This window comes from Arvicanthis niloticus, chromosome 8, assembly GCF_011762505.2.
Source record: "Arvicanthis niloticus isolate mArvNil1 chromosome 8, mArvNil1.pat.X, whole genome shotgun sequence".
Classification (NCBI taxonomy): domain Eukaryota; kingdom Metazoa; phylum Chordata; class Mammalia; order Rodentia; family Muridae; genus Arvicanthis; species Arvicanthis niloticus.
The window spans coordinates 61300115-61327308 of NC_047665.1; the positions used below are offsets into that span (position 1 = coordinate 61300115).

General features: G+C 43.8%; 1 protein-coding gene across 3 annotated transcripts in view; it reads left to right on the forward strand.

Annotated features, from left to right (window-relative positions):
- Window positions 1–27194, forward strand: part of Camk1d (calcium/calmodulin dependent protein kinase ID) — a 390665-nt gene that overhangs the window by 131274 nt on the left and 232197 nt on the right. For all 3 annotated transcript variants that reach the window (XM_034510041.1, XM_034510042.2, XM_034510043.2), the window contains exon 2: window positions 13531–13662. In XM_034510041.1, coding sequence (XP_034365932.1) covers window positions 13531–13662 — 132 coding nt within the window. The remainder of the gene's footprint in view (window positions 1–13530; window positions 13663–27194) is intronic.

Below are 27194 nucleotides of genomic sequence, written 5' to 3' on the forward strand. Positions count from 1 at the left end.
GTCTTACCTGTCGTTACTCAGGTGCCATGCCCCCTTTTTTAGGGCAGTCTCTCATTGGCCTGGAGCTTCCTGCTTAGGCTAGGTTGACTGGCCTCCAACCCCTAGCTACTTACCTTCCTAGAGCTGGGATTTCAAGTGTATGCCACCCACCATACTCAGCTCTTTTTATATAGCGCCTGGAGACTTTACTTAGGGTGCCATGCTTGCCTGGTAAGTGCTTTACCAACTGATCCAACCTCCCAGCTAATATGAATTTGTTTCCACTGTCTCCCCTGGTCCCTGGCCTGGGAGCGTCCAGGCCCAGAGCCCCTATTCATCTCTTCAACACCTTTCATATAACTTTGTTCAGTGTGTGTTCAGTGACTAAGTGGCCCGAGTGCCCTTTCCTCCCTATCCCTGCAGCTTCCAAATGTGTGACCTGCCCACTGAGTCTGAGGCTCTTTGCCACTGTGCCTTCACACCTTGAGGGGCAGTACAGAGTGCCTTGTCTTACGTGATCTGTGGCAGCCTGTTATTCTCATTTCCTTGAACGAGCAGCCGCTCTTCACAAGGCTAACTCATGTTTAAACCATGGCTGGTTTCTAGTTTCATTAAGGACTTCCTGCTGAGTCCTGCTAATGTCTTCGTGTGGCACGTTGGCCTGTTCCCAGGAAGCACACTCTGATTTCTGTGGGGATGTCAATAGTTGTGTCTCTTAACGGGAAGTGGCTTGCTGATGGAATCTCAAGCGCTTTAATCATGGGCCAATTTGGGAAGAGACCTTTAGACAGCCAAGTGCTTCGGAGGCCCTCAAGTCACCCAGCCTGTGGAATCTTTGCTTTGGGAACTGTCTTGTTTTGACCCGCCTGTCCTGAATTTCAGGCAGCCCATTCCCAAGAGGAGGAGCTATAGTGTACCCTGCAGCTGGAGCCTGTCTCTGCCCTCCTAGGCCAGTTTGAGTGGCATATGCTTGGGGCTTGGGCTTCTGTGATGGTCTGAACATGGCCCTAGTTCCTGCCTTTCGGGACTTGGAGGTGCAGTCAAGAACATGTGTGTGCCTGTATTCTTTCTGAGGGCTTATAACCCCCATAGCCAAGGAATTGAAAAAAAAAATTCAGGTGAACCATACTACCATGCTTTGGCTTTTAGTTTGGGGGCAGGGTATAGAGCCACACTAATCTTTTGTTCTATGGGTAGTCACAAGGCAGACTTACTGTTGGCTTTGGCCAGAAACGTGTACCATCAACTCTTCATAATAAATTACTTAGCAGCTCGTGTGTGTGTGTAAGTGGCTGAACAGCAAGCACATCTGGCCATAGCAGAGCCTGCAGAGGTAGGAACTTCTCTTTTTTTTTCTCCCTTTTTACTGGATATTTTATTTACATTTCAGATGTTATCTCCTTACCCCATTTCCCCCCTGCCCAGAAACTCCCTATTTCATCCCCCTTCTCCTGCTTCTATGAGGATGTGTCCCCACTCACCTACCCCCACTCCCACCTTCCCACCCTCAAATTCCCCCACACTTGGGTGTCCAGCCTTCATGGGACCAAGGATCCCTTCTCCCACCTATGCCTGACAAGGCCATCCTCCCTGCATATACAGCTGGAGCCATGGGTCCCTCCCTATGTGCTTCCAGACTGGTGGTTTAGATCATGGGAGCTCTGGTTGGTTGGTATTGTTGTTCTCCCCATGGGGCAGCAAACCCTTTCAGCTCCTTCAGTCTTCTCTCTAACTCCTCCATTGGGAACCCCATGATCAGTTCAATGGTTAGCTGTGAGCATCTGGTCTGTATATGTTAGGCTCTGGCAAACCTCTAAGGAGACAGCTATATCAGGCTCCTGTCAGCATGCACTTCCTGACATCCACATCAGCATCTGCCTTTGGTAACTGCACATGGGATGGAGACCCAGGTGGAACAGTCTCCAGACAGCTTCTCCTTCAGTTTCTGTCCCACACTTTGTCTCCATATTTGCTCCTTGAGTAGGAACATTTCTAAGGGCTGGGATAAAGTTAATGTGATTATGTTGTAGGAGACTAAAGGGCCTGCCAATTGTGCAGAAAGATTAGGCTGGCTCTATTAATCAGGAAATGAATAATGAGATGCGTGGGCCAGTTAGAAAGAGACTGGGCTTGTGGGCAGGCACAGGGGTCAGTTTAGCTCCCACTGAGTATTTGTGCTTTGCAAAAGAGTGCAAATTACAAAGCATTTAAGATGCCAAGACCAAGGGGGAGGAACCTAAGTCTAGAACACTGAGAAAAAGTATTCTAGGGGGGAAAGTTCAGCTGAAAATCAGTGTCCTCCTCTCCCAGCAGAGGGTACAGCCTCAGGAAAGGGGGAGGGAAGAGTCTCTGCCTCAGCCTTGGCAGGTGATAAACTCTGTCAGGAACCTGGAGAAGGTCAACTTGTTCTATTGGAAGGTTCTCTGGCTATGGCTTTGTTAATGAACTTCTCTAGTGTAAGTTACTATTTATAAGGTATGGGCAGGGGACTCTGGACACTTCTGGAGGTTGGGGAGCACAGTGAAAAACTTTGATACTTCACTATTATCGTCCTTTCTGAATTTGAGGTTTGACCACAGCTAGACCAGTGCTGAAGTGTCTTAAAATGACAGAGAATGACCTTATCATCAGGTCGGGATTAGACGGGCAGTTTTATTAGCTTGATGGCAAAAATGTGATCTTCTTGAGCCTTGGTTTTGTCAGCTGAAGAATAGGCATAATAACGTTATCATGAAGAGTTGGTGGTGGAATAAAAAATTGGCTGGTAATTGTATGTGAAAGTACGCTTCAATAACCAGCATTGGGGGTATGGTGCTGCTACGGTGAAGAAGGTGACAGTGACTATTTAGGTTCGAAGAGCTTCATTTTGTTTGGATACAACATTGTGGGGGAAAGAAATTATTCTCTATACTCTAGTCTGTACTTAGAAGGGATGACGCCATATCTTGGTGGCCAAGCACTTTCCTTACACGTAGAAGGCTCTGGTTCAGTCTCTGGTTACACACATGCCTGGTTACATACATGCCCGGTTACACACATGCCCAGTCACACACATGCACACACAGATTCAACTTCTGAACTTGTAGGCTGCACAGACTGGTACACATCACGGTTATCTTCTGCTCACAGCTTTATTTATGAAATTACCCAAGATGCAGTTTAGTGATCAAAGTGTGCGCCAGGTATTTTCTTTGTGAAACAAAGACAGACAAGAGGAGAGGAATTTTAAAGGTAAATATAGAGAAAGTGGTTTTTTAAAAGCCCTTAAGTATCATAAATAAGAAAATTGTTGGCTATACATGGACTTGCTGAGTGCCAAAATCATTTGCTCATGTTCAAAGGGATATTTAAAGGACACAGAACACAGTCCCAAATACATTTGGTTGGAATGAGGATATTGCATATTGATCAGCTCTGTTTATTTTTCCCACTTGCTTAGGCCGCCCCTTGTCATCACAACCAGCATCAGGTGCACATTTTTCCATCAGATGATCAGAGCACACACGGAGTGGGATCCTTGCTCCCCACCCCCACCCCCAGGGCATCATCGGGTCCACACCGCACACTTGAATAGGAACATTGTTGCTTTCTGGGCAGCGGCTTTGAGACTTGTATAACTTCTTAAGCCTTGATGAGTCTAGTTTCTGCATGGTGACAGATGAGAATGATAATAATAAAAATAACAACAGCAATAATATTTTTGTGTTTATTTCCTACTGTTGCTATCACAAATTAGCAAAACGTACTGACCTCAGAGCATCACAAATTCTCTTAGTTTTGGTCAGAAGTCCCAAACTGAATATTAAAAGGCAAAGCTCAAGACATTAGAAGGGTTTGTGCTCCTACTTGACATTCTTGGGAAGAGTCCACCCCCTGCTCCTCTAGCTGTTAGGTAGGGGATGAATGTTTCTCTTAGCTAGTGTCTCTTTCAGGATGGATGTCACCCTGTCCTCCATTGTCACATCATCCCAGAAGTTGACCTTCTGTGTCCTCCTCTTACAAGGACCTTTGTGATTATTGGTTCTACTCAGGAAAATCCAGGACACCTACCATTAGTAGGATATACAACTTTGTCATGACCGCAAAGTCTCACTGGCTGTGTCTGGTGGCATATCCACCAACCAGAACCTGGGTATCTTTGGCGGATCGTGATTCTGCCTGTCATAAGATTACACAGAGCTGTGAATCCAGGTGTTTTTGTGACATAAGACACACACAGACACATGGGGTACCAAGCACTGCATTTCACTACAAACCACCGCTCCTTGCTGCTGCTGCTGCTGCTGCTGCTGCTGCTGCTGCTGCTGCCATCCCTGACATGTCTGACAGCTGCTGCCCTCACACCTAGCCTTGGGACTCTTTCTACTGCCTCAGCCTGACGTTCTTGTTTCCTTCACTCTTCCTGGTTCTGTCCCTCTGTTTATATACATTCATGTATATTCATCTTTCAAGGCTCATTTCAAATATCCCTTTCTCCATGAAAGAGTTCCCCAGTGTCCCCTTTTTAAAGAGTAATCTCTATGAGGACAAGTGTTTGTCCCAAAGGCTACTGTACTTCTGTGTCAGTGAAGATATGTGGTCAATCTCTGAATCGGGACTGAATAACCAGTTTGTAGGAGTCCTGTCTAGACATGTTGTCTCTACAGCACAGAGGATGAACTTGGCTGTGGAATCGGATTGTCAATTGGCATTTTGTCATTGTGATGTAGCTAGTTGACTGACTCAATTAAAATATCCTGTACAAAGCTTTAATTAGCTAGTCATTTTGTATAGATTATTATTGATTTTTCTCTTTCCTTTTCCAAACATTTCTCCATTTCATTAACTTTTAATAGAGAAAGTATGGGTACATAATAAAAAATGAATCAAAGTGGGTCTCCCAGTGAGCTTCACTTACACACCACTCCCCAGAGGAGGTAGAATCTCTCTGCTTCTTGTCCATCCTTCCCAAGACTCCATGTATGTGTTTGTGTGTGTGTATTTGTGTATTTGTGTGTATGGGTTTTGTGTGTATGTGTGTATACATGTGCATGTTTATATGAGTATGTGTGCATGTGTGTATATGTGTGTATGTATGTGTGTGCATGTGTATGTGAGTGTGTGTGTATGGGTATATGTCTGTATGTGTGTATGTGTGTGTATGTGTTTGTATTGTGTGTATGTGTGTGCAATATAAATATTAATATTCCTTAGCTTATATCTGAGATAATTCAATTATATAAATTTACTTAGTTATTTTAAATAGGTATGTAGTATTCTATTCTATATATGTATATTTTTGCTTGTCTTGAAGACAATTTTGTTATGTAGCAGACCTGGAACTCACTGTGTAGCCCACAGATTCAGGACCATCCTCCTGCCTCAGCTTCCTGAACTCTGAGGTTATAGGTATGTATCACCGTGCCATCTTCCTTGTATTTTTCAGATTGTTCAAGATCCTCCTAATTCTTTGCTCTTTCTAAATTCCTTTAAAAAAAAAAAAAAAGCAGAATATTGGCCTTATTTTCTTTGGACAGGTGTAGCCAGTTGTTCCATCAATCACCACTGAGCTTAAGAACTCTGGTTTTTATGGGAACATAGAGAATAAAGAGAACACTGGTGTTTGCTCACCAGGAAGCCTGGACCTTTTCTCCAAGCTATTGCTCAGGCATTGCTCTAAGTGACAATGAGTGCCGGCCTTACAGGAATGTTTGCAATAAGAGGTGCAGGCCTATCATCCCAGCTGCTAGGAAGGCTGAGGAAGAAGGACCATGAGTTCAAGGGCTGCCTTGGCTATGGAAGGAGTTCAAAGCTAGCTTGGACAACTTAATGAGATCCCAGCTCACAAATTAAAAATAAACTAAGGCTGTCTGTTGCTTAGCTCATTGGTAGAGTGTTCCCCTAGCATGTGTAAGCCTTGGACTCAATTCCTAGTACTGTTTAAAGAGGTCCTGTGATGGGCACAGTAAGGACCAAGCTGGTCAGGTTTCCAATGAATATCCTGTTCCATTCATCTCAGCTGTAAGCTCAGGAATGATACCCATTGGCCCTTCTAAAGGAACCGCCCACTATTACTGAGCCGACATTGGATCTTTGCAGTAGTTCGAGAGAAGGACACTAGTTCCCATCAAGTCTGTGTCCTCATCGTATCTGAGAGAGAAGTAAAGGTTCTTTGATGAGCCACCTCTGCAGAAAGTTGTCTTCATAATGACGTCAGCATAAACAGCCATGAGCAGTCCCATCTAAGGGGACGCAGAAAGGTGAAAATATTCCAGGAGTTCCTGCTTCATATAATCCATCCCTCCAGCACCCATCATCAGATATTCCCATACAGCTGGTAGCCCATCTAGATGCTTTATGGCTCTATAAATAGCACTAGCCTTTTACACTGTGGCCTTGGGAAACTTCCTGGTCCCAGCAGAGCCAAACCATTTTAGACATCCCAGAATCCTCAGTGGCGGTGAGATAAGAAATAAAAACTTGCCAACTCCGTTTGGGTCCCTGTCACCCTTTGACAAGTGGCATAGGGACCACAGAGTTAAAGTGTGAGAGCCTGTGAGAGAATCCAGGGGGAAAAGTTATGCCGTTAAATGAAGCGTGTTCTGAGGATGGCAGCATGCATTCGCTTGGAATTTATTTGTCTGCTCTGTTTGGATCAGTGATTCTATTAACAGTAAAGATTTACTGCCACAGAACAGCCTTTAGAAACCAAAGATGTCAAAGTCAATGAGGGTGCCAGCCATTTGGTGCTTTTCCCCAGTCTCAAGGTTTGTCACAATTGAGACCTGCTTCAGTGGCTGGAGACACAGGAATGCACTGAGTAAGAATGGATCTGAACAATGAGCAGGCTGATCGGGCGAGGATTTAAGAGCACCTCTTCATGGTTCTTGAAGATCTCGTGGAAATCTTGTCATTGTGGAGTCTACCAGTTACAGAGGAAGATGGGACTGGAGCCCCTCCACCCCCCAGTTAAAGAGAATAAAAACGAGAGGCTTGGCTCAGTTGGAGAAGTGCTTTCTGTTCAAGCATGAGGACTTCCGTTTGGATCTGTAGCATCCTGTAGAAAGCGAGACCCAGCAGTGCATGCCCATGGTCCCACCACTGTGGAAGGGAAGGAATGCAGGTAGAACTCTGACTGAAGCCTGCTGGGCAGCAGTTCTAGCAAAACTGGTGACACCGAGCTCCAGCAGGAAAGCTTGTCTTAAAAACTAAGGAGTAACGTGACCTGAGGAAGACACCCGAGCTTGACCTCTGGCCTCTGCACACATATGCACACACATGCAAGTATATCCACATGCACATGTGTCTCTGTATGCACATAATTCACATACACACACACACACACACACACACTCACACTCACACACACTCTTCTATTTTAGTTAAGAGCTTCTTCATTTCGTAGGCCCTCCACTGAAGTTAAGGATTTGTCTCTGTTTTGAAGTGGTTGTTAAGACCCTGACCCCAGTTAATAAGAATGGGCCCCAGTTAATAAGAATGGGCATTGCAGATTGTTTTCCTTAGGAAAAAGATTTTTAATTCTTTTAGCTTAAACATTCATGTATCCTGACATATAGCCTACTATGTAATTGCCAAGTGGAGGGTTTTGTAAGATACACCTCAGTGAACACGAGCTTTCTCTAAATTGTATACCAGGCTTCAGACACCACTCACATTAGTTCTGGAGGACAGGGAACCGAGACCGTTCTGATGGGCTCATGCGGCAGAATTTGATTTGTACACTGGGCATGTTTGGGATCTTTAGGTTCAGTGTGCTGAGTCAGCTTTGCAGTGGCATGCATGGCACGTGACAGTGTGTGGACTGCAGGAAGAGCAAGTTTTTCTCAGATGGCTTGGTCTCTGCCAGGGGAGTTGCTCAGACACTGAGACCATCTTAGTCCAGCTGGTGTTACTATTCATTCCCTTTCACCACTGGGGTTAACATGCAGAGTGTTTTTTTTTTTCCTCCCATTTTATGAGTTGAGTCTGTTCTGAAACAATAGCTCTAATTGGTGTCTGTCTAGTTCCTAGATTGTCTCAAGTCGAATATCACCAACCCTATACTCTTTTTCTGTATTTTACAAATACATATTCTCCTGGTCCTCCACCAGGGACAACAGTGAGCTTGGTGGAGAAAAGCATTTTGATTGATGGTAAGGTGCCTGGGATAACGTTGGGAGGCCCAGTTGCAGGGTATGATGACGGTAGCTGGAAGCAATGCTGTTAATAAAGTTAATAACATAATCAATCTGATTCATATGTAGAACAACTAAAAAGCACGAAAAGCCAATGAGCCAATAATAGCTGACTCTCAGCTAATAGGGCCAACCATCCTTGCATCTGATTATTCTTGGTCTAATTTGGGATGAATATAATTTTACCAAATGGTTGGTTTAGTGTACTGTCATGAATCAAAAAGATAGCTCCCAATCCTTTCTGAAAGTCATTCCATCTCTCTACCTCTCTCTACCTCTCTCTCTCTCTCTCTCTCTCTCTCTCTCTCTCTCTCTCTCTCTCTCTGTGTGTGTGTGTGTGTGTGTGTGTGTGTGTTTGTAGATGCAAGTAAAGTGTCATCCTTTAGAAGCTATGTTCTTGTTTTTTTAATTAAACAAAGTCTCAGTAGCCTGGAGCTCACCAAGTAGACCAGGTCGTCTGGCCAGTGAGCTCCAGGGATCTACCTGAACCTCTGCCTTCTCAGTGCTGGGATTGCAGGTACAGACCACTGCACCGGGCAGTTAAGTGGGTGGTAGAATCTAAACCTAGGTTCTTATGATTGCACATTGAGCACGTTACTAACTGACCTCAGCCCCAACAGATCGTGTGCTCACCAGATCACTGAGCATCCACGTTGCTGAAAGCTACAGCAGATTGGAGGCTAAGGTCTTGTCTATGTTGTGATTAAATTGTTCTTATATGAGAAAAGACTTTGTGTTTAAGTGATGTATATTCTGGAGCAACCAGCTCTGTGCACTGTCCTCTTAGGGGCCATTTGATTTTTTTCTTAATTTCAGGTGAAAGATTGTTAGCAAACGAGAAGGCAGAAGGCAGAAGCCCTAAGGTTCTAGTTTCTGATTCTATTTTTTTTGTTTACTTTTTTTAAAGTCATGCGTTTATGTCTGTGTGTGTGTGCCTGTGTATGCATTTGTATGTGTGTGTCCATTTGTGTGTCTGTGTGTGTATGTGACTGTATGTGTTTGTGCGTGTGATACATATGTGAAGTTCAGTGAGAGGAGAACCTGAGGTAATTGATTCTTTTCTTCTACAGGAGAGAGTTTCAGGGACTGACCTCAGGCTGCCTGTCTGTCTTGGTGATAAGTACCCTAAGAGAAGCCATCTTGCTGGCTCCTCTCACTTTCTTCTTAAGAAACAGTCTTGCTCTGTTCCCTAGGCTGTCCTCAAAGCTCCTAGCTTCAAGCTACCCTCTTGCTTCGGTTTTCTGAAGAGCTAGAACTACAGGTGTGCATTATCACACTCACCCTCTGCTCCAAAGGTAGCAGTTGGTAGTAAGTGGGTGGTTCAGGAAGCACAACCAGGATTTACTAGCCTCAGCTCTAAACTCTGGTCTCAGTAGAAGACATGGGTCTGAGTTAGGATGCTCTGAATGGTTCTGTATCTTTTCACATCTAGGGTAGTACATGGCAACCATCGTTCACAAACCTTTAATGCCAGGTAGTATCCTCGGTGTCAGGGTGTGTGGTGTATTCTGAGGGGTACCAAAAGATGAGGCGTTTCCTAGAGCCCAGGCCACTTGCCCTCCCATTGATCACCTAGATGTTGGATCATTACACTTTGCGTGGCCTGGATGTGTATCCTAGGTGGACTGGGTGCAGCCATCTATACCAGGACTCTGTTCTTGAGCCTTATTCAAGCAAAACAAGAGGGCCTGTTTTAGAGCTGTCATTTATGAAGTTAAAAGCTTAAGCAGTCATTTAAAAGTCTTCACTCTCATGACATTTGCATCAAGTCTTGAAACTCTTGCTCTCCAAAGATGGTACCCGACTCAGAATCCGAGCAGGCTGCCTCCAGGTGATGATCTGATTTTCTTTGGAAGAACAGCAGGAAAGGAGGGTCAGCTTCTGCAGTTTATGCAGTTTCTCTCCAGCTGGAGAAAATCCTTCGAATCTCAAGAATAACTCGTTTGACTTTTTTGGTAACTTGCCATAGACATTCAATTTCAGTGAGGACTTGGTTTTTGTTTTTGTTGTTGTTTTTGTTCACTTGTTTTTGAGCAATGATTCCCTTTTATAATTCAAATAAATTTTGTTTGTTTTTCTTTTGTGTTTCTTGTCACAGCTTAGAAACGTGTAATTTTTCAGAGCACTGAAAGTTTCCTTTCTCCTACGGTTGTGTATTTCTGACTCATTTATGTCTATATAATAACCCACCTTTTCCTGTTAGTTTTTACTCACGTCGCCCTGAGGAGACACATGCCATGAACTCACATCTAGTATTTTTTCTTATCAAAACCTGTCATGTTAACTTTCTTGGGCAGATGTGGACACATGTGTCCATCCCAGTGTCCCTTGAGTGGAGATGGAGGGAGCAGTCAGGTTGTAGGGACAAGGGCCTGTCTTGTCCTTCAGGCACACTGGTATCACAGGCTGCTGTCAGCTGGACATAAATGCCTAGGACCGTCTTGTGCCTCCCAGTTTTGAACACATACTGCTTACGTTCACAAACTGCAGGCTACAAGTGGACAAGACTCTTCATCCCCACTCTCCTCCCTTGGGTTTTGTTTCTTGGGCTGTCCGAAGGCCCACTAGGCTCTCAGATGTTTCCCCTTGCCACCACAAGCTCCTGCTCCCCAAGATGTATTGTGTAATTACATTGAAAGTAGCTGGATGGTTCATTCACCAGTTTTGTTTTTGATGTTTTTAATTAGCTTCCTTGACTCTGTGTGTGTGTGTGTGTGTGTGTGTGAGAGAGAGAGAGAGAGAGAGAGAGAGAGAGAGAGAGAGAGAGAGAGAGAGACAGAGAGACAGAGAGAGAGAAAGAGAAAACAATAACAACTTGTGCTAACCTTTCAGCCTCTAAGCTCAGAAAGCATCACCTTTGGACAGCTGAAGAAAGATAGATTTATACACATTGTTTGAGTAAATGAGAGAGAGTGGTTTGGGGTGCTGAAGCTTAGGATCGAGGGCAGTTCCCCTAGTGACACTGTTCCTTGTGCACTGTCAGCTTCAGTGACAACGGCAGGCTCCCCTAGCAGTAAGCAGCACTCCTGCAGAGTACTGAGGAAGACCTCAGAGCCAGTGGAGAAGATGGCTTGGTTAGCAAAGTGCTTAGGGACCTGAGTACATGTGAAAAAAAAAAATAAGTGTGGTGGCAGGCACTTATATTCCCAGTGTTGGGAGGCAGAGACAGGTGGCCAACCAGTATTGCCCACAGGGTTCTTTCCAGGCTAATGAAGGGACCTTGTCTCTAAATGCTAGGACGGTACCTGAGGAATGATAATGGAAGTTGTTCTTTGGTCTACATACACAGGAATGTGTGCCCACAGGTTCATAGACACTTGGACACAGAAAGGCACACACACACACACACACACACACACACACAGACATATACACAGACACACAGATACACACACACAGGCACAGACACACATAGACACACACAGACATAGACACACAGACACACACACAGAAACAGACACAGGCACACACATAGACAGACACACAGATACACACACAGGCACACACACAGACACACACAAACACAGACACACAGAGACACACACAGAAACAGACATAGGCATACACATAGGCACACACACAGACACACAGATACACACAGACACACAGACACACAGAGACACACACAGGCATACACAGAGACACACACAGACACACAGATACACAGGCACACTCAGAGACACACAGATACATACACAGGCATACACACAGACACATACAGACACACAGACACATACAGACACACAGATACACACAGGCACACACACAGGCACACACACAGGCACACACACAGACACACAGATATACACACAGGCACACAGAGACACAGATACACACATAGGCACACACACAGACACACATACACACACACACACACACACACACACACACACACACACAGATAAAAATAAAAGCTCAGAGGATTGAGGAGCATGCCTGATCCTCCATTCTAACCTGCCTCTGTGCTGTGCTCAGCACTTGATACCCTGGTCTCTTAAAGACGTTGTCACTAACTTCTTGTGTACTATATCTTCAGAGTTGCCCAAGGACTAGATGAGGTCCACACCATCTAGTATCCTGCAGTTTCCCTAGAATCCCTTTTTTCTTTTGGGAGGTAACAAGTGAAAGGTTTATCACGTTTCCCCATAGTCTCTATGTGAAGCTATGCTATTGAGTAAATTTGCACAGACATTCTCTTTTATTTTTTTATTGTGTTAAAATCGGCATATCATAAACCTTATCATTTTAACTGCTTTGGGCGTGGGGTTCTATGGCCTTAGCTTTTTAATACATTGTTGTGTAACCACCACCATCTGCTTCTGGGGCCTTTTCATTTACTCTACTATGTTCCAATTAAAGTCACTTCCTGTTGTCCCTTCCTCCACATAGTATTACCCTTCCATGACTGGTGTCTTTCTCTAGCACAGGTCTTCTAGGTTCATCTGTACTGGACCATGTACCAGAGTCTCTGAAGAGATAACTGATGTTCTGTCACATGTATGGGATACACTACATATTAATCCATCACTTGATTTCTTTTGTAAATCTCATTAGCTGTTATATGTAATGCTGCTATAATTATGGCAAAAAAATCCTCTCCAAATCCCTCTCTTTGTGTGTGTACTGTACCTATTATATGTGTGGTCATGTATAGTGTATATGTCTACATGTGCATGTGTGAGTGTGTGCACTTGCCTGTGGAGTCTTGAGGTTGATGTCAGGAATCCTCTTGGTTTTCTCCCTGTCTTATAGAAACAGGATCTCTCTCATCTTTAAGGCAGGGTCTCTCTCTCTTGGCTAGCCTGCCTGGCCAATAGCGCCAGGGACCCATCTACTTGAATCCTTGCTCCATGTCAGCCCCTTAAGAGTTGCCAGCTCACACTTGACATCCTTACCTATCTGCAAGAATTAATTCAGTGTTCCTGAGGCACTCTGGACAACTCTTTGAGAGAGTCTATAGGGAATTGGGGAATTTTAGTATCTTTCATTTTCTGGTCTACATGGTCATGCTAGTGGGCACCATTTTTTTCTTTGCTGGGGAACCTCTTTAGGGAAGGTTTTTTTTTGTTACATACCAAGGGATCATAACCCAACCTTATTGTATAGCAGGGTGACAAGAGACACTTCAAAGTGGCCAACCCATGGCAGCCTCCATTGTCTCTATGGGCCTGTGTTGACATCTGCCGTCTCTTTGCACTGAATCACACTTGTCCATATGTTTTCTTCTTCTAAGAACAATTGGGAAGTAGCCTTGCTTGACACACAAAGCGATACGGTCACTGTGGCCTTGCTCCTTGTCACTCTCCTGGGATCAGAGGGGCCTTTGTGCAATCAGAACCTCTTACCCTAACCTTTCTTTTTCTCTCTCTGTCTACAGCGGGGCCTTTTCTGAAGTTGTTTTAGCTGAAGAGAAAGCGACGGGGAAGCTCTTTGCGGTGAAGTGCATCCCGAAGAAGGCGCTGAAGGGCAAGGAGAGCAGCATCGAGAACGAGATTGCTGTGCTCAGAAAGTAAGTGCCAGAGAGAAGTCTCCCCTCCCCATCTTCCCTGAGCATCCCCGGTGGAAGGATGAGGCCTGCCCCAAGGCTGCCTTCCCAGGGTTCAGAGAAGTCACCTGCCACAGTATGCAAAAAGGGATGAACCCTGCAGATGACAGCTGGTACTCATGTACTTATGCAGCACTTGGAATCTGTTCTCCTCCAGCTCTGGTGTCTTAGAACATCCAGCAGTCACTGCGGGGAGTCCTTTCCAAAGAGCACAGTTGCCGGCTGAGGTGATTTCAAATGGAGACTCCATCATTCACCATAGTTTAGTGATACAGGCTGGTTCCTGAGCCCCCAGTCTCCCTTACGAAGTAGAGCTCAGACCGTTTGTAGCACGTTGCTTGGAGAGTTAGTGAGATAGTGTTTACTGAGTGTGTGTGTGAAGTGCTTACTGTGGACCACTGTGCGTCGTTCCCGTTGTCCTGCGACAAGTGCTAGGGTATTGTTATTGACAGTGGTATTGCTTTATTTTTTATCAGGACGCAAAGCTGGAAACCCCCATATGTATACATCACGTGTGCTGGAGCTTGGAATCTCAATTCCTCCAGCGCTATTTCTGCACTTTGTGACTCCACCCCTTTCTCTGCCACCCACATGACAGTGGGAACCCAGGAGTTTCCAAAAAACTTCACTTCTTCATTGATCCCCCCACTTTCTATGTGTAATAGACTGAATCAAAATACTCCCCTTCAGAACAGTGCCAAACACAGTCATTCTGTTGTGACATGACCCTCCCCCACAACTCTAACATACACAATTTTCCTGTAAGATTGGTTCTGACCATGCTCCCCCCCCCCCCCAGTGTTAGGATTAAATCTTTGTACCATATCTCAGGAAAATTTGAGAGAACAAACCTTATATGGCACCTGTTTTTCTATGTTTGGCACCCATCTAGAAAATTTTTTAGTTGCTATTAATAAAAGATGTTCAAAATGTCCTTGAAATTTTTGGGGTTTGGAATCAGGACATAGCAAGAAACCCAGTACAGATAAACAAAATGGAATGGGAACAAGCCTTTTAGGGGCCAAAAAGAAACCACCACCTACCGTACATCCTTCCTGCATAACCTTTCACTCCATTTCTTCTGGGACCTTTAGTGACACAGAGCAGTGTTTTGCCACCAGACATCTAACCCAGCACCACTGAGGTGGTCAAAACAGTCTGTCCTGTTCTGACCTTGAGCAATTAAGAGAAGAACAGAGACTTAGTATTGGTGTTCCAGAACAAACGAGCTTCCATGGCTCTTTAGGGTGGGGACTTGTTTTCACTCAGTTGTTGAGTTGGTTTCCGTGTTCTCCAGGGTGTCTGTTAAAATCTAGAGAGTTTTAGGCTGTCCTGTGGAGGATTGCAGGAAATGGTTCTCTGTGGAAGAGAGTCTGGGAAAACAAATTAAGAGTATCTGCGTCAGGCAGGAAAATGCTATGTTAAGGAAACATTTATTGAAATGGTCTTTTTTTTTTTTTTTCCTATACAAAATCAATGTTTGAGGATGAAATTTGTCACTGGTGATATGAAGATGTAGATGTGTTGCAGACAGCTGACATTGTAGATGGAACTTTCTTTCTAAAGATTTCACTTTGGCCCCAGAGAAATAAAAGAGCCCAGGTTGTCCATATGAGCCCAGGTCGTCCATATGTAGTGTTGGAGTTCCTTTCTGTCTACATGGGCTGTGAGCACAGGTAGAGACTTTATAAGCTTGCTGTGGTTTCTACCATGAATAAAAGCATTAAATTCTGGTTTAATCAGTATCTCCACCCAGTTCCTGGCTAATAATTACCAAGACAGACTATTTAAAAGCAGTGGGGACTATAGATTTAGAGTAACCTGTTTTGATAGCGTCTCACTACCAGTTGTTGGAATTCCTGGAAGCATGAATTCTTCTCTAGAGCATAAAGAACAAAGAAATGATTTCTCAGGAGATAAGAGGTGGTTTATCTTCTATGCTGGTTTATTTTATTAATCTTTTGCAAATGATTTACAAGTAGGCTAAGAGGCACTTCACATCATAAACATCGGAAAGAGAAGCATATTGGCTCTAAAGAAAATAGTTTGAAACCATGTTTAGAAGGCTGCCATGGTGATGTTCATACATTGAAGAAGTATTTACCATATCTTAGAGTTTCTATTGCTATAATAAAACACCAGGACCAAAAGCAGGTTGGGAAGGAAAAGGTTTATTTAGCTTACATGTCTACATTGTAGTCCATCAGTGAAGGAAGCCAGGGCAGAAACTCAAATAGGACAGGAACCTGGAGGCAGGAGCTGATACAGAGGCCATGGAGGGATGATGCATTCTGGCTTGTTCCTTATGGCTTGCTCAGCCTGCTTTCTTATAGAAACCAGTACCACTGGTCCAAGGAAGAGACTACCCACAATGGGTTGGGGTCACCTCCATCAATCACTAGTTAAGAAAATGCCCTGCAGCCATACCTTGTAGAGGCACTTTTTTTTTTTTTTTTTTTTTTTAGCTGAGAGTGCCCTTTTTTCAGGGAACTCTAGCTGGTGTCAAGTTGACATAAAACTAACTAGCACACACCAAGAAGCAACACTGTTAGACTATTAGTTCTTGGCATCTGAGATTTTCTATTAATCAACAGGGTAATGTCCAGGAGACCCAGGGATGGAATTTAGCATAGGTTATATGGAGGAGGGGCAGCCACATAAATATATATATATATATATATATATATATATATATATATATATATATATTTTTTTTTTTTTTTCAGGATAAAAAGGCAGATGAGCATTCCAGCCAGTAGAAGCAACACAAGCAGAAGCTAGGAGACAAGGACCGGATATGTAATTCAGTGGAAGATTGCTATGCAAGGCCCTGGGCTTGAGTCCCAGCATTATAAAATGAAGAGGAAGAAGAGTTGAGAGATGGGAGAGAAGGAAGGGTGTAGGAAGAGGTTAGGAGATGGGAACCAGGCTGTTATTCTGATGGGGTTTGGAGGAAAGGCAAAGGGAGACTTAAGTTTGAAGAGAGAGGTAGGGGTCCATTCTGAACTTTGCTCTGACCCATGGATTCCATGCAGTAGATATAAGAAGTGATACCGGTTATCAAGAAAGACACAATCTGGTGAGGTTATATCATGACTGGTGCTGAGGCAGGACTGATTGGAGAGAGCAGAAACATGAAGTGAGAACACATAAGAAGTTGTGAGGTGAGTCATATGGATAAATGAAAAAGGGATGTGTTAAAATGGGCTGTTGGCTGTATGGAAGAACGGCTATGAGAACATCGCATATGGAAGAGGCAGAGAGGCGTTGAGGGACGGATAGGAGGTGATGCTAATGCTCTGGTTTCTGACAGGGTGGCTGAGTGACTAACCACATCTTTAACTGAGATTATGATCCACAGGCAGGAAGGTAAAGGATGAGTTCTGACGTGAGTATGGTGGATTTGGAGGTCTTGGGGATGTCCAAGTAGAGATGATGGATTGATTTTCCAGGGCTGGACCTGACCATGATCTAGGTTTTGGTAGGTAGCAAACATTTCTGAGACACGTACTAAGTCTTGGGGTGGTCCAGGGAAGATGGATCAGTAGTTACAAACACTAGCTGCTTTTTATGTTTTAGAAGACATGCTTGATTCCCAGCACTCACCTGGTGAGTGAGTTGTGAGCACTCACAACCCTCTGTAACTCCAGTTCTAGGGGGAATCCAGCTCCCTCTTCTGGTCTCTGCAGGTACAGTCTACGGTTGTTGTGCTATTCAGCTCATGTTACTGCAATTATGTTGGCGAGACTTTATGGTGTAGCTTCTGAGGTTTTTAGGAGACATATTCTTTCAGCAACCCACCCCCCATTTCTGTGGTCCTCACAACCATTCCAACTCCTCTTCTGCAGTGTTCCCTGAACCTTGGGTGTCAGCATTTATTGTAGCCATACTCATCGGGACTAGGCTCCATGACTCTGCATTTCGGTTGGTTATGGTTTTCCATAATGGTCTCCATCTGTTGCAAAGAGAAGTTTCCTCAATGAGAGGTGAAGACATAAGAACAAATGTTTAGAAGCTAGTTAGAGATTAGGCTGCTTTAATAAAGTGGTGGGTGTAGGGTCTTCTCTCAGATGCCTGAGTCCATTAGGCCTGGGTAGTCGATTAGGCTTCTGGTCCCTTTTGTTTGAGTGGGCCTTAAGTCCATTTAGAGAGCTGTTGGTTACCACCAAGGTATGCATGCCACCATCACATCCTTAGGTTTGCTGTAACATGGTGGTCTTTGTTGTGGTTTGTAAGCACCATAGGTGTCATCATATGTGTTATATTTGAGTAGAATTGTTGGTTGCTTCCCTAAAAATACACACACAAGAAACATTATACAGACTGAGCAGGTTGTACTTATATTTTTAGGAGTGTATGTGTGTGTATGTGTGCGTGCGCACACACACATATGCATGTGTATATAATAACAATTAATGAAAAATAAGGCTGTGAATTTGAAAAAGAGCACAAAGGGGTATATGGCGGTGGCTTGGAGAGAGGAAAAGAAAGGGAAAATGATGTAATTACATTATAATCTCAAAAATAAGGGGCATTTAAAAAAAAGTAAAGGTAAACTTGTTTTAGCAGAAGAAAATAAAATAAACCATGGTGCAGTTTAGCTAGTCATTCTAGGTAGGGTCCAAGCTAGGCCATTCATCTCCCCTGGCTGTTTGTGTCTCTTATTGGTGTATTTCATCCAAATGAGGCCATTTGAGAGACTGCCTGTCCTCCTACATGCTAAGTTTATTGTAGGGTGAGAGATTTATTTATTTCATTGGATAAAAGTAATGCGGCTAATACATCCTAGTGGATGCCTTTGCACTTGCTCTGAAAATAGTTCCAAAATGAATTTTCAACTTGATAAGTAGATATTAAACCAACTTTAGAGCAGGGAAGAAAAAAAGAAGCCGACGAGCATCGTGGTAGGTTGTTGCTATGCAGCAGAGAAAGCTGCCCGCCTGACTTTGGGGTTTAGTGGGCTGGATTCATATGATTCCTCCAGAGCTGTTACAGACAGAATGGTTAGCTGTGGCCCCACAAACAGTGTTTTATGCAGTTTGGAATATAACACCGTCAGCATCGCTCACTTTAGTTGGATTATACTTTATGATTTCTGGGGTATTATTTACCTCCAATCTGATATTGTAGCATAACCTCAAGCATTTTGCAGGGGCAGGAAGTCAAATGCATTTACATTCTGCAGTAAGAGAGGAGACAAAGAAAGAAGGAGGTGCGTACAGGAAAGCAAGCAGCAGAAAAAACAAAAGGGATGTGTGGAGAGCGGCCCTTTGACTAAGACTTGGAGAAACTGAGGCTCGGGTTCCTTAAATATGAAGTTATGTTAAGGAAACATGCACTATCCCATGTTTCCCAGGGGACTAAAATTCAAACATTCTTCCTTTGAAAAATCTAGGGTTCCTGTGAGAACAGTGAAGTGGCGTGAGTCTGGGACACTGCCCCCATTGGGGAGTAGATACTAGCCACCGAGTTCAGGAGCCTGAGGAGCCATGGCAGGGATGTAGTTCCCAAGCCTCAAGATGCTAAGGTAGAGGTCAGCCATGCCATTACAACATGACATGTAGCAGAAGGAGCCCATGGCTGTTAAACAAAGTAGATAGCAAAACCCAGGCAGCCAGTCCGGAAGTCCCTAAGGTCCCTGTGTCCCTAGGATGGGGCAGCTGGCAGGGCATGCAGTAGGACATGCAGTAGGACTGGTCTGCTCAAGTAGGAAGAGCTCAGCTCTTGGCCACAGGCAGGCTAAGAGGCCTGGGGGCAGTGGCTTAGTCCCTGGTTCTCTTAGGTCAGACCATGTAGATTAAGAACAAGGAAGGCACCCACCCCAAGATAACCGCTTCATAATTAAGGAGCAGTCTGCAGAGAAAGTGCGCTCCCAGAGCTGGCTTGTTCTTTCCCCACAGTTATATTCCAATGGGAAGCTTGACTTGTTGAAACCACTGCTGGGTGCCAGGTTATTGTTTATATTGGAGACATGCATACATCAGTAGAAATTCTTTAAAGATTTATTTATTTATTTATTTATTTATTTATTTAATGTATATGGGTACTTTGCATGTACAGCCGCACACCAGAAGACAGTATCAGATGGCTGCCATGTGGGTGCTGGGAGTTGAACTCAGGACCTTCAGAAGAGCAGCGTGTACTCTTAACCACTGAACTACTGCTCCTGCTCCCAGAAACTCTTTGATTGGAGATGAACAAAACTACCTTTCCAATGACAGGAAATGGCCAGGTCACTTAGAAGGGGTCCTCTGAGTCTCCGGAGGGGGAGTCATCAGAGTGGAGGACACAAACCGGAAGTGTTAATAGTAACAGCAGTGAGAGCCTAAAGGAAGGCAGGCATGTCATTCATCCTAGAATCCTGGAAAACCCTTTATTTGAAATTCCTTTATTTTTTTTTTAAATCATGTAACATGGGTTGAGGGAAGCTGTGAACTCCCCAGTGGTGGCTATTTCTGTTGTTCTTGTGGTAAGTCAGACTTTTGCCAGTGTTTAAACATGCCTATATGTACCCATCTGCATCCCCTTAGGACTCTTTTTCAGTCCATTTTGGTCTCCTCAAAGCCAGGCTCTGGTGGGCTGGAGCTGTAGTTGGAACTCAGTGGTAGAGTATTTGTCTAGCATATGTGAAACCTTGGGAATGAACCCCAGAAATACAAAACAGATAAACAGAGGTTGGAGAGATGGGCTCAGTAGGCAAAAGTGCTGATTATGTAATCGAGCATAAGGACCAAGTTTGGATCCCCTGCACCCATGTAAATAGTGTGTGGGCCTCCAGCTTATGGGAGGTAGGCACAGGATACCTGGAGCAAGCTGGCCTGCTAGACTAGCTGAGTCAATGGGCTCTGGGTTCAAGTGAGAAATCATACCTCAATATATAAGGAAGAAAGTAACTGAGGAAGATATCCTATGGTCTCCATGAGCACATGCATATAGTGCCTGCATCCCTCCTATGTGCACACCACACATGTGTATACACATAGATAAATGGTAAATAAATAATTATAAGGATGCAAAGCCAGACATGGTAACACATGCCCTTAATCTCAGGACTTGGGAGGCAGAGATGGATCTCTGAGTTCAAGGCCACATACTAAGTTCTAGGACAGCCAGGGATCTATAAAGACCTATCTCAAACAGATAAAAACCAAAACCAAACCTAACAACAACAGAAAAGCAAGCAAACAAACTCCCACAGGCTCCATGAAAGCATCAAATCGGGGTAATTCAGCCTGTACCCAAAGGTCTGGGAGCCAGAGGAGCCATGGTTTAACTATCAGTCTAAGTTTGACCAGGAATGTCAATGTCCCTAGTCTGCCTATTCGTTCTGTTGTAGCTATCAAGAGATAGAGTGGTACCTACCAGTTTGGTAAGTGTGATCTTCCAGAAACACACACATGGGTTCACATACACAGTTATTAAGGGATGGAGTGTTACCCACCATTTTGTTGAGTATGATCTTCTAGAAACACACACACACACACACACACACACACGAGAGAGGAAGAGAGAGAGAGAGAGAGAGAGAGAGAGAGAGAGAGAGAGAGAGCGAGCTGTCAAGGGATAGAGTAGTACCCACCATTCTGGTGAGCACGATCTTCCAGAAACACACACACACACACACACACACACACACACACACACACACACACTTCAAAACACTGCCTCACCTGCTGTTCAGGCATCTCTTAGCCTAGTCAAATTGGTACATAAGACATAATACCCCGAGCATGTGAACACCAAGTCCATAAACCAACCCGTGGTACTCTAGAAGAGGAATGAGAGGCAGAGCTGACGCTCCTATAGCAACAGAGTGAACTTGTCACTTGAGTAGAGTTTGGCTGTGCCTGCCACCTTTTATGCTATATATATGACTCTGTAGGTGTTCAGAGCAGTGGAAGAACAGTGTACTTCTGTATGCTCTGCATAGCTGTGCTGGTTGTCTGCAAGCTCATTCCTGTGCTAGCTCCCATCTCCCGATGTATGTGATTACTTGGGGAATTAGCTCTTATGTGGACGAGGCTGTGGTTGTAACACATCTTGACAAATATTTTCTCCCTTTTTCTGTAAACTTACTTAGCTAATGATTTATTCAAATGTCCTTTAAATGATTCTGAAAAAGTGTGTGTGTGTGTCTTGTCATATAACATTCCTTGAAAAGAAAAAATCAGAATAGCTTTCATTGGAGAATCAATTCCATGAAAGGTTAAGTACAAAGAGTTCTTAGAAGGAATCAAAGTACACGCATACCAGTGGTTTAGTCTCCCTTTTCCATCCTGCTATAGATTGTCTCTGTTCTGTCCTGCTTTGGCATTATTTACATGGGAAGATGAATTACTCTAGTAAACTCTATATTCAGAGTCATCACTGGGTAGTTTACATAGTTGTTTATCATTTCACTGTATTATTAATTTTTTTTTAAATTGATTTATTTGAATATGTATGGGTGCTTTTTGCCTGCATGTCTGTCTATGCACCAAATGTGTACCTGGCACCTACAAATGTCAGGAAAGGGCATCCAATCATCTGGAACTGGAGTTACCGATAGTTGTGAGCCACCAAGTGGGTGCTGGGGATCGAACCCAGGTCCTCTAGAAAAGAACAGGGCTTTAACTGAGGATCCACATCTCCAGGCCCTTGTTCACAAATATAGTGCTATATAAACAAAACTCTTCTTCTCAGGGTTGAACGTTAAGGCCAGAAGTCAAAGCCAGGTTTTGAGGAGATGTACACTAAAGGAATTTTTTTCTAAAATAATAATTGTGTAGAATTTGATAAGTCTTATTTCATATTAATTTCTAAGGCACTTGTACTTTTCTTTCATAGATATTTGGAAAATGGTTTTGAATCTATGATTTAGACAGCTGAGAGATATCATTTGATAAAGATATTAAAGAAATGCATTGTAATAGCATCAGGGTGCTATTCTTGTTGAATGAACTAATGAGCTAAATTTCCACACATATACACATATGTATGCACACACATGCAAATATGCTGTATGTATATGACATGTTAACATATTTTAAATATATCTCATTTTTTCATACCATATTAAATACTAAAACATTCTTTATGCCTCATAAACATATCCTTGATTCTATTTTTTAAAAAGTCTGCTGTCTGGGGTACCTGAAGACGATAGGATATATGAAAAGCAATTTAGCATTTTCAGATGTTCGGCATCATGAATATAGGCTCTCCTGCCCGATACTCTTGAAAGAGCTTATGGTATTTCTGTGAGTGGAACCTACTTTGTCTGTCCCTCCTCTAGAAAGAGAAACTTGAGATACAGTTCTGTGAACAGAGCAGCCAGGACTAGAGTGGGGTTCTCCTTCGAGGAGCTGCTCTGTGCCTTTCAGAGTCCCTAGCTCGTCCTTTCTAGCGGTTGTCTGGGTGACTTGGGCAGTCTTGCAAGAAGCCTCAGTCTTATGACTTCCAATGAACAGTAACACAAATGCCTTCAGGTCTTTATTACAGCCAGTCAGATACAATTCTAGATTGCCTCTATGTTAGTGAGGAAGGACACAGGCACTCCAACAGTTGATCATATAGACAGAGACGCACCTTCCACACAAGGACCCAACAGTTGTTCACATAGACAGACTCACTTTCACATAGGCATCCCAACAGTTGATCATATAGACAGAGACGCACCTTCACACAGGCACCCCAACAGTTGTTCACATAGACAGAGATGCACCTTCACACAAGGTACCCCAAAAGTTGTTCGTTTTGCTTTTTTGTAGTATAAAGGCTCAGATCTCTGACCTTGCACAGGATAGGCAGTAATTTACCTCTATGCTCTAGCTTCAGCTCCTGCTGGAGGGATTAGAGCCCCTGAGAACCCTGGCTGCACACAGCATGGTCTCTGCAAGTGTTTCTTATGCTTATATGGAGGGGGAATATCTGTCTAGGCGGTGGGATGAGGGAGAAGGTGCCTTCCTGGAAGTTGTGTTACTCAAGCTTTGTGTCTAAAGGCTCCCTTTGCAGCACAGGTATGTTCTGATGCCACAAATATACACTGGCAGAAGGGTAAGATGATTGTTCCTCTCTTGTAGAAAAGTGCACCATATAATAAAGTTGCAGATTCGTCATGAATACGTTGGTCTTATTATTTTTTTTTCTGGGAAAAAAAAACAAACATTCCCTTATGACAACATTCCCTGTGTTAATGTCTGTTTTTTTATGGGCTGCTGAGCATCAGAACTAGAAAATGAGCTTAAAGCCTGACTCTCCCGACTTCAGGACACATAAACGGGCCCAGATAGATGGAACAGCTTGCCCCAGGGCCCAGAACACACTTGGGCAGATGTGAAACCCAAGTGATTCTGGACTTCTAATTTAGAATGGTTTCCATGGAGCCACACTGCTTCTCTTGTAGAGTGTCTTTCAGAAAAATATAAGAAAAGAACTTTTCGAAAAGAAAAAAGAAGGAAAAAAAATAGACAGGCTTTATGGCACATGCCTTTAATCCCAGCACTTGGGAGGCAGAGACAGATGTGAGCTGAAGGCCAGCCTAAGCTACATAGTGAGTTCTAGGACATCAAGGCCACATAATGAGACAGTGTTTCAAAAACAATAACAACAAAAACAAACAAACACACAACCCAATTAAAATAAAACTTTTCCTCATCTTTAAAAGCCCCTTGGCATGTTGGCAAAGTCTCAGAGATCTATCCCAGTAGCTCGGCTGGGTTCCAACACGGGACATTGAATCTGGCTTCTGAAATTCCCCTGGCAATTTCAGCTAGATGTGCTCTTCTCTGCCTTTTCCCCTTAGTGACAGTGCAGTGTTACTGGGGAAGCTAGAGTCCCCCTGGATTCTGCTGCCTTTGATCCTCTGGTGTTCCTGGGAAAGGAGATCCAAGGTCAGCCCAGAGCCCAAGAAACATGGAAAAGGCTTCTTTCCCATTTTGCATGCACATGACGGCCACCACACTCTTCGCCGCTGCCTTGTCAATAGAATGAGCAAGAAATAAGCCAGACTGTGAAACAATCTGGAAAATATGAGAAATGTTACTCTCGTATTAGACCCTAATCCCGGAGAAGCTTCTGTCAGGCTGTGTGGCCAGATTTCTGCATTATATTAAGTTTTTACTCCTCTATCAGGTAGGCCCAGCTTCCCAGCTGCTGGGGCAGTCTCCAGGGTCTGTGTTCTAGGGGAAGTCCTTCCTGAACTAAGCTGAAGACATCCCCCACCATCAGGTTTTCATAGCTAGGAAAATCTGGTCTAGATCTGGGAGTGCAAGTCAAAGTCAACTCAAGGATATCTCCTTCCTCTCCTCCTCTTTCTCTTCCTCCTCCTCCCCCTCCTCCTCAACCACCCCCCTCTTCAAGTGGGACTCTGGAGATGGCTCAGTGGGTCAAGTGTGTATAAGCATAAGGATCTTAATTAGATCCAAAACATCTATATAAAAAGCCAGCTTGGTGGCATGTACCTGTAACTCTGACACTGGGAGTTAGGGGCGGAGAGGGGTGGACCCCTTGGGATCACTGGCCTGCCAGTCTAGCAGAAACAGACAGCTCTAGGTTTAGGGAGAAACTTCCTCAACAAGTAAAGTTCAAAGTGATAGAAGATACTAGAAGTTGACTACCAGTTTCTATATGTTCACGTGCAGGTGAGCACATCTGCATATACATGTAAAAACTCACACACACACACCCACTTACCTCCCCAACCTGCCTATACACAACATATGATGTTTTTGCTTCTAAACCCAATGAGGGACTCACTAGACTAGCTGATGCTGGAGCAAAAACATGTTTCTGTCATCTTACATTTATATTTAGAAAATTTTACATATTCATGTCTAAAAAAATTGTCATGGAGGACAATTCCATGACCTCTTGAGCAGGCTGTCTTGTTCTCAGAACCACAGAGTTGTCTAGGTGACTCAGCTGTCAGGTCCCTGAGTTAAGCTGTCCTCCCTGGAGTACTCCATATATTTTGTATTAAATGCTTGGAAGGCAAACCAGAGTGGTGGCCCATACTTACATTCTGGTAGCTTGAGGCAGGAGGATTGTCAATGTTTGAGCCCATCCTGGTCTACACAGTGAATTCCAAGTCCCCCCGGGGCTATGCAGGGAGACCTATGTCAAATAGCATGATGTACATGGGAGAGGGGCAGATCTCAGCCTCCTCCTCTGTAACTCGGTTAGAGAGTCTGCTTAACAACTGTTGGTTTGGTAATGGATGGAACCCTGGATCTCATGAATGTTTGTGCCGTACCACTGGGCCACACTGCTCATTCCCTAAGGCCCCACTGTGGTTTAGGTTTGTATTCTTTGGATTAAGAACAGGAGATTTTGTAGGTGGCACTGCTTTTTACTGAGTATTTCTTTAGAGAGGTCAACAGAATGGCTAGAACTTTGGTAGACATGTTCTGGGGCCCAGTGTGGAGCTCTCACCTTGACCTCCCCAGGTTCTAATTAATTAATTAATTAATTAATTAATTTTGAGTTCTTCTTTTCTTAAAACGCTGTAGAAGATTATAGACAGTGGCTGGAAGCTACATTTAATGTACAAGCAATATTCAGTCGGTCACTGAACTAATTTCTTAAACAAGTCTAGTCAACAATTTTTACTTTCTAAAATAATCATTTAAGTGATAGGGTTTTATTCCACAGACTGACGTGCATTAGCTCATGGAGGCAATTTGTTTGGAGGAACTATCATTCAGTTATTACAAATCTATTATTATTGATAGTCAGTGAATGTATCTTTCAAGAAGACAATATGCTTCTTTAAAACGAAATTCAAAGAGTTGTTTTCTCTTGTAAGGACTGTAGTGTCAGTCAGACTAGAAACTTCTGAATGGAAACTGACGTTGTGAAAAAACAAATGCGAAGCCATGCTCAGGAAATAGGCCAGAATATTTCCAGTATTCTGCAGAACCAGAGGAGCAGATGGTCAGAGTACAGTGTGAGTTCCAAGAGTCCTTACAAGGCTCCTGAATCCTCTGTACTAGGCTGTGTGGGGAGGGCTCGGTTAGTCCAGTGAATTGCCTTCCCAGTGTCAAAACTATTTCTTCACCTCAACCTAAATTATTTGACCTAAAGTAGTATAACATCAACATGTTACTTAGAATGCCTGTCCCAGATACCAAGCTAACACACAGTATAATGTATTCTGTGAGGGTATTTTCCTTCCCCCTTTCTTTTGGGTTGTTTTTGAGTTGGGGAGGAGGCTTAGGTCTCACAATGCATCCCAAGGGGAGTTTGATCCTTCTGCCACAGGGAATCAGGGATTCCCTGACTGCTGGGATTACAGGCAGGCTATACCACGTCTAGCTCTCATGATACCTTTCAGGATGATGTCATGGGTAGGTGTGTCAATGGAAAAGCAGAGGCCTGCTTGTGGTGGAACCACTGTGGAAGCCCCAGATCTTGGAAGCTCAGCAGGGGTGGCCTTTAGTACTTAGACTGTAATCTCATTCGTTATTCTGAGCTGTTCACTTAGGGTTCAATCCCAGTTGGATTTTTTTTTTTTCTAC